The following is an 8,512-nucleotide window of genomic DNA, read 5'->3' on the forward strand; positions in this document are numbered from 1 at the left end:
GCAGCAGACTAACAGAAACCAAGAATGGACTAACAGTTACCAAAGGGAAAAGGACTGGGGAGGATGGGTGGGAAGGGAGGGATAAGAGGGGGAAGAAAGGGGCCATTACGATTAGTACACATAATGTAGAGTGGGGGGACAGGGAAGACAGTATAGCACAGAGAAGACAAGTAGTGATTCTATAGCATCTTACTACACTGATGGACAGTGACTGTAATGGGATATGTGGTGGGGACTTGATAATGGAGAGAATCTAGTAACCACAATGTTGCTCATATAAGTGTATATGATGATACCAAAATAAAAAATATAAAAAAATAAAAAATTTAATAAATAGTGGGGAAAAAAAGGATGGTAGAGGAACATGAACCAAGGACAAACAAAATACTGAAGGACTAAAAAAGAGGAAGTAGTCTGAAAAATACTCTGAAAAAGAAGAAAAGGAGAGGGGAAAGATGTCATGGAAACCACAGGAAGAACTTTCAAAAAGGAGGTTGTTAACTATCTCAGAGAGAAAAGGAAATAAAAATGTCCTTGAATACCTCCCAAAAATCTACTTCAGGTAAGTAGTGGTTTGAAGAATGAATAAGAGAGAGAGTGGAGGCAGCAAATGCTAGAGGATCTTTGCAAGAAATTTGACTAAAAGGAAAGGGAGAGGGAGCAAGGTAGGTAGAGTTGGGGAGATGAGAAGACAGGATAAGACTGGAGAGAGTTTCTATGCTGAGAGCAGGACAGAATGAGGATGATGAAATAGAAATGGAGGTAGGTTCTCTGGTATGTTTTTTCGGGAGGCAGGGAGAAGGAGGTATAAGGAGGGTTACCACATCACCTGAACAGGCAGTCAGAAAAGGATCCCTGCATATCAATTTGTAGGTGTTGCTGGAGAAATTACACACAGACTCAGTGCCACTAAAGTATGTTTTAATTTTGTCTTCTAGCAGACTGTCAGTTTTGGTGAACTGTTGATATAGTAGTTTAGTGCCCTGATTCAGATTGCCTGTGGATGAAATCCTACCTCTACCTCTAGTACTTAATAGCTGTGTGATCTTGATCAATTTATTTAATCTCCCTGTGCTCCATTTTCCTTATCTGTAAAAGAGGCCTGTTGGGGGGTTGGGAGGGCTGTCACACAGTAAATGCTATGGAAGCATTAGCTATTATTATTTTTCACAAGTTTGTCATTTCCATGAGGTTAAGGTTTTCTGTTTTGTTCAAGGGCCGTCTACTCAGAACCTGACATTTAGTAGGTGCTCAATAATTAATGAATAATGAATGAATAAATTGGGGTGAGCGAAGCTTGGAGGGAAGAAAAGTGTTTAGAAGGGGATGCTTTCAGTTCAAGGCTCATTCTGGCTGTAATCCCAATTCCAGAGTAAGACTCTGGGCGTCTCCACGGCTTTCAGGAACGTGGGGCAGCGAGCCTACATAGCCGCTCAGCTCCTAGGGCTGGCGAGATGTCAGGTGCTGAGCCCTTGGGTGCTCAGGTGGCTCCTCCCACACCAAGGCGTCCCCCCCAAGCCCCACCCCCACCCCCGCAACTCTCCCGTAGCTCCTCCTCTGGGGGCGGAGTCGTGCCGGCGGGGCGTGACCTGGGCAGGCCCTGAGCTCGCCCGCCGGGAGGGACGGAGCTGACTCAGCCTGGGTCTCCGCCCACCTCCTCTACGAGGGCCGGAAGTCTCAGCCCCACTCTCCACCTCTCCCGAGAGTTCGGGCTCAGGAGCCAGGCCTGGCCTCACCGGGCAGCGCGGCCTCGGTGTGCTCCGGCGCGGACGGCACCATGAAGCGTGCTGGGACTTTGCGCCTGGTCTCTGACCTGAGCAACTTCAGCGGCGCAGCCCGGCTTCGGGAGTTGCTGGCCGGGGACCCAACCGTCCGAGTCCGCTACAGCCCGGACGGCCGCCACCTGCTGCTGCTGCGACCCCTGGGGGCACCGTCCCCTCAGCTTCTGGTCGCGGTGCGTGGACCCGGCAAGGAGCTGGAGTGTGCCTGGCCGGCTGGCCACCCCTCTCCACTAGACGCCTTCTTCCTGCCGTGGCCGGTGCGACCTGCGCTGATCCTGGTGTGGGAAAGTGGCTTAGCCGAATTCTGGGGCCCAGGGGTGGGGCCCGGTTGGCGGCTGCTGCAGAGCACCGAGCTGTGTCCTGGCGGTGGAGCCCGCGTGGTGGCTGTGGCGGCCCCCCGAGGCCGCCTGGTGTGGTGTGAGGAGCGTCAGGCTGGAGCTGAGGGCCACCTAGAATCGCCCACAGCTCCTTTAAACCACTGCGTTTGCGTCCGGTCCCTGGAACTCAGCGGAGAGGCCGGCGCCAACCTGGGCCGCACACACATTCTGCTGCGCCACTGTCCCCCTTTCGGGCTTCTGGCCTCCCGCAAAGACCTCTTCCTGGTGCCCACTGCCACCACCTGGCCTTGTGCGGTCCACATTTTGCTCATCTGGAGCCCAGGCAAGGGCAAGGTGATGGTGGCTGCCCCATGTCTTGGCCTCTCCTACAGTAAGAGCCTGAATCCCGAACGAGGGGATACATGGGACTTCCGGACCCTGCTCCGAGGTCTTCCTGGGCTACTGTCCCCCGGGCAGCCACTGATTGTACACACCTGGGCCCCAACTCCCCAGGGCCTGTTGTTGCTTGACTTCAAAGGTACTGTGAGTCTGATGCAGTCCCACGGTGGCACCCGAGCTGTGGGCACCCTGCAAGAGGCACCCATAGGCCCAGCAGGGTCTGCAGCACTGGGAACATTTCATGGCACTGTGGCCTGTGTGCTGGGCTCCACATTGGAACTGCTGGACATGAGTAGTGGGCAGCTGCTGGAAAGGAAGGTCCTAAGTACAGACCGAGTACATTTGCTCGAACCACCAGCTCCTGGCATGGGGAACGAGGAAGAGCTAGAAATGCGAGGGGGTCTTCGCTTGCTTTCAGCCTTGGGTCTGTTTCAAATAAGCTGGGAGGCCCCACAGGGCCTTGAGCTGCCTTCAGCTGAAGACCTGGTGTTTGAGGAGGCCTGCAAGTACTACCAGCGGCGGAGCCTGCGAGGTGCCCAGCTCACCCCAGATGAACTGAGACACAACAGCACATTCCGGGCACCCCAGGCCCTGGCCTCCATCCTCCAGGGCCACGTGGCCCCATCTACACTATTGACCACCCTGAGGGGCGAGCTTCGGGATTACCGGGGCTTAGAGCAGCTCAAAGCCCAGCTGGTGGCTGGGGATGATGAGGAGGCTGGCTGGACTGAGCTTGCAGAGCAGGAAGTGGCACGCCTGCTGAGGACCGAGTTGATGGGAGACCAGCTGGCCCAGCTCAACACTGTTTTCCAAGCCCTTCCTACAGCAGCCTGGGGTGCGGTCCTCAGGGTCCTGCAGCTCCAGCCAGATGGAAATGGCAGGCTGAGGTCCCAAGCTCCCCCTGATGTATGGAAGAAGGTACTAGGGAGTACAGCAGCTGAAAAGGAACCCCCCAATGGGATACTGCCCCTCTTTGAACTCCTGTGCCATTGCTTGTGCCAGCTGGAGCCTCGATGGCTGCCGCCCTTTGTGGAACTGGCACAGCAGCAGGGTGGGCCTGGCTGGGGGGCAGGGGGCCCAGGACCACCCCTGTATCGCCGAGCACTGGCAGTACTAGGTGAGGAGGGGACCAGGCCTGAGGCACTGGAGCTAGAGCTGCTCTTGGGCAGTGGTAGGCCCAAAGCTGTGCTCCAAGCTGTGGGGCAGCTGGTACAAAAGGAGCAGTGGGAGCGGGTTTTAGAGGCTGGCTTGGCCCTTGGCCCCTCCAGCCCCCTGCTTCAAAGTGAAATCTTCAAACTGCTACTGGCTGAATTTGCCCAGCACCGCCAGCTTGATGCTCACCTCCCCCTCCTTTGCCGCCTTTGCCCACCAGACCTAGCTCCAGCTGAGCTCCTGCTTCTACTGAGGTCACATCTCCCAGATGAGTTGGAGGCCCCTACCCCATTCCCTGAGCCTGGGGCAGAGCCCCCTCTCACTATGGGCTTGCTCAGAACCCTGTTGGAGCAGACTGGGGCTCAAAGACAGCCCTTAGGCCCAGTTCTAAGCCTGTATGAGGACATCCTACATGATCCTGGCACTCCACCCTCCGCCCCACCTCGGGGACCTAAGACTACCCTTCAGGCATTAGACCACCCAGGCTCGGAGGCCTGGGCACCATCTGGGCAGGGCCTCTGTGTGACTGACACAGTCTGAAAACCATTTCTAGGACAATGATCAGAGAAGGGGGTCTAGGAGTTGGAGGGAGCCAGGATGGGTCCTATGTGTGCAATACTCTTCTCTCTTCTGAAGCAATTAAATATAGATACAGATATAGATATAGATATATTGTTAAATACTGTGGTATAATAAATATGTTTGGTCTTGTCCTCAAGTTTTTATCCTGGCACAAAGCTCCTAAAACCCTTGGAATTTTCTGGACTGTCTTGTTATTCATAATAAGCCCCTTTAGATCACACCTGCTTTTATGCTAATGAGGTAACTTAGGGTGAGGATCTCCAGCCTCAGGGTGTGGGGATGGTCACCAGAAAGACAATGGTGAGAGGGTCGAACTTGGAGCCCCATCCCCAACCTCCTGGGAGGGGAGTGGGGCTAGAGATGGAGCTCTATAAAAACTGAACAAGGAAGTCTGATGAACTTCTGGCTTAATTAACACCCATCAAGGTGCTGGGAGGGTGATGCACCCAGAGGAGATATGGATGCTCCACATGCACCCCCACCCCATACCTTAACCCTATGCTCCTCTTCCATCTGACTGTTCTGAGTTCATCCTTTTGTAATAAACATGTAAACATAAGTATTTTCCTCAGTTCTGTGAGCCATTCTAGCAAATTATAAAACCAATTTATAGCATTAAAACTCCCAATTTATAGCCAGTCACAAGTATGAGTGACTTGTGAGTGGCATTTGAAGTAGGGAAACTTACAGAATTGTCCGCAGAGGACTAATTGTTGGTGTTGGAAAATACTCCAGAAATATATACACCATTTGTGTGCTTTTGAACAACTGAGGGTCACAGATGATTGTGGTTCATAGAAGGAGTGATTGAATCTGATTCTGTTGGCTGAAGTAGCCACTTCCAAAAATGGAAATAATTAATATTTATGAGCATGAAATATGTGCCAGACACTCTGGCAGTCTTTAAATAATCCCTCATTTAATGTTTTTAATAACCCCATCAGGAAAGTAGCAATATCACTATTATACAGGTGAGGAAATAAGGATTTAGAAAGATTACTTGGCCAAGGTCAGTCAACTAGAAAGTAGCAGCTCTAAAATTTGAACCACCTCACAGTACAGCCCAGTAGCTGCTACCTCCTTGGGCTTGAATGCATTTCTCATTTGTGGCTCAATGCTAGCTTTTCTAGGCTATCATGAGGGAGATGTGCTGAGCTGTACCATTCCTTTCCCCAAGACTTCTGTTCTTGAGTAGGAACTGGGATGGGCCCTGGGCTCATGCCTATCTCCCAGGATTCCTGGAGCAGCCCCTGGTTGAGGGGAAGATTTGCCACAAACAGAAGAGCCCTCTGGCTTAGAAACGAGTCCCGGGAGCAGGGTTGCTTGGAGGGATCCACATTCCTGCTGACTCCCTAAGCCAAGAAACAAGAACATCTCTGGCACAGATTTCTGGTTGTCTGGATTTAGTTAGCCAAACCACTTCCAAAAAGGTGTTGGCCCTCTGCCCACTTCTACCTAAGTGACCTCTCAGCCTAGTTCTGGCCTTGGGGTAGGCCCCTGGATGCTGCTAGTCACCATTTTCCTGGAACCCCAGCTATCACTTGTCCAGGCTTGAGACCAAGGTGAGGAGGACTGCCAGTCAGCTTTGTCCTCAGCTGGGACCTGTAGCTTGGATTCTTCTCTGCTTCATGCTGGACTTAAGGTGGCCCTTTAGGCTCATATGGGAAGTTTCTCAGTCTCTCAGGAAAGAGGACAATCCCTAAGGCTTATCCAAGTCTGGTGTTACTCCTCAGCCTCATGGAGGTTCTGGGAGGGTTGCTCAGCCTAACAAGTCTAGGGACAGCACCTTGGCCTCATCCAGAACTTGGACAGCCCTTGTCCGGCCAGCCAACACCAGGAGTCAAGCTCCCAGCCCTTAAGCTACTACTCCTCCCAGAGGCCCCAGTGTAGGGAAAGGTCACCTCTTGGCCTCCACCTCAGCCCCTTCCTCATCTGGGAGGGGCTCTGCCTCCTCTTCTTGGTCAAGCCTGGACTACTCTGGCTAAATCAATGGGAAGTTGGGGATGCACAAAAGCATGGATCTGTTTCCTGTTCATGATCCTGCTGAATCATGGTTGTTTCTTCTCAGCCTAAGATTTGGCTCTGTACTGTGCCAGGAGGAGAAGGAACTGTACTCAGTGGTGCCCTGGACGCTTGGGCAAAAAATGGGGGCAAGGTTTTTCCTTGGAGTTGTACAGGTCAAGTTCTTCATAGCTACTCATGAGTAGGGCCTCTAGGTGGGGAACCATCCAGCCTGGCAGCTCTGAGGGGAGCAGGTGGGCTTGGATGGGAAATTTCACCTGCTCTTACAGACCGGGCTCTTGATTACCCTTATCCTTGCTCATGCCCTTCCTCTAATGTGGGGGGTACAAGGGACCCCAAACTATATCTCAAGACTTTGGAGAACAGCTCAGGGATACAGACATCATATGACTGGGTCTGGTGGAGTGTGTGAGAAGACAGAACAAGTCTGGTGTGATCTTCCTCCTGAGTCAGAGGGCTCTGAATATGTGAATGGAGATCCCACCTCTGAGGTGTTGGGTTAGGAGGGAAGGTTCTAGGGCCAGAAGGCAAAGAAGATTGCTGGACAGGATGCTGGGACATTCGGAAGTGGGCGATCGAGGAGCTGAGGTGATCTAGGAGCTTGATCTTGGGTGTCTGGGTAAAAGGGGAAGTTCTGGGGTTGAAGGGTTTCAGCAGTGGAAGGTTCTGAGCAATCCAAGGTCCCTGGGCAGAAGGAGGTAGGAGAGCCTGAGGTCCTTGGGTAGGTAAGGGAGAGGATCCTAGGCCATGGGTAGGAGCATTTCCACAGGTGTGCCTCACCTTTGGAGCTCTCTCAAGTTCACTTGGCAATAACCTCTGGGAAGCTTGAAGATGAAACTGAAGCTCAGCAAGACCAGAATGCAAGCTGGCAAAGGAGAGGAAGCAAAGCAAGGCTCCTCTACCAGCCTAGGTAGCCATGAGACCCAATCCTCCCTTTTTCATCTCCCTACTTCCCATCCACACTCCCAGGCCCAGCTCTATTTCTCTTCCCTTACCAGGGGATCCACTGTTTGAACACAGACCAGCTTCCATGCATCTATGACTGGACTATAGGACTACAGCAACCCAAGTCTTCTCCAACCTGCAAAGACCAGAGACCAGACCCACACCCCTTCTTCTACATGTGGCCTATAGGAAGTTGGACCTGGTGACCAGGGTGGGCCAGTGTCTAGACCACTCCAGCACCCTGACCCAGCCCTAGGCCTGTCCCTGGCCACCTGTGATTGAGACTGTTACAGTGGGTTTCTAGTTGGTATCCCTGTCCCATCAAATCTAACCTTGCTTACCCAGTGTACCATAACATGAAAATCTGATCAAATTTAGCACCCACATCAATATTTAGGGTAAAGGCCAAATTCTCAACAAACATCTTTTCCTTCATGACTGGCCTTGCCTCTTTCCAGTCTTTTCTCCAGTCACTCTTCCTTCCTTTTCCCAACCTCTGAAGAATGTATTACACTTTGAATTACTTGTGGTTCCCTGAACTCATGAGGCTTTCCCCCTCCACTCCACTTTATGCTTGACATGCTTTTCACTTTCTTCTCTGTCTGGCCTAAACCCTTGAAGATACACTTCAAAGGTCACCTCCCCTCCTAAGATTTCCCTACTCACCCCCAATATATTTAGTTTCACCTTCTCCTGTTCTATCTCTAAAAAAGCATTTATCAAATTATGCTGTGATTGTCTACTTACTTGTCTCCCTGATTAGTGTGCAAGTTCCTAGAGGACAGAGACTATTGTTATTTGTATTTGTGTATCCTCAACATTTATCACAGAACCAGGCTCATTGTAGGTTCCATTGTCATTGTTGTACATGCGGGAACTGACTGGTCCCAAAGGCCTGGGGTCAGAGGGATTAAGCCCTGGACTTTTGGGATTCTATGGCTTTCTTTCCTTCTTCTCATAGGCCAGACTCACTTTTTGGTTGATCCAGACCTGAAATTGATGCAAGTAGGTCAGCTGGATCTAAAGGAAGAACCAGGCCTCCTGGGGCAATGGTGGGGATGGAGAAGTTAAGCCAGGGCCTTCTAGGAGTTGGGGTGGAGGTGGAATGAATGAACATAACTGGTATGACCCAGGACCCCCTAATCCCCCAATTGAGAGGAAGAGGGGTGGGAAAGCCTGGGTCAGTGCGGTTCTAGAGGAGGGACGGGTGGCAGGTGCTAGTGGGAGTTGTGGGGTGAGGTCAAAGGACCAAGAATTGATCCCCACATGATGGTCAAAAAACTTGTCCTCAGGAAATGTTCCACATTGTGCAAA

At 51.8% G+C, this 8,512-nt stretch overlaps 1 protein-coding gene across 1 annotated transcript; it reads left to right on the forward strand.

Annotated features, from left to right (window-relative positions):
• The first annotated feature begins 1,650 nt into the window (after positions 1-1,650).
• Positions 1,651-4,790, forward strand: HPS6 (HPS6 biogenesis of lysosomal organelles complex 2 subunit 3). The gene has a single exon (XM_036898902.2). The coding sequence runs from the start codon at positions 1,778-1,780 to the stop codon at positions 4,187-4,189; it is 2,412 nt and encodes an 803-aa protein (XP_036754797.2). The 5' UTR covers positions 1,651-1,777; the 3' UTR covers positions 4,190-4,790.
• The last annotated feature ends 3,722 nt before the right edge of the window (positions 4,791-8,512 follow it).

The sequence above is a fragment of the Manis pentadactyla genome, chromosome 8 (assembly GCF_030020395.1).
Source record: "Manis pentadactyla isolate mManPen7 chromosome 8, mManPen7.hap1, whole genome shotgun sequence".
NCBI lineage: Eukaryota > Metazoa > Chordata > Mammalia > Pholidota > Manidae > Manis > Manis pentadactyla.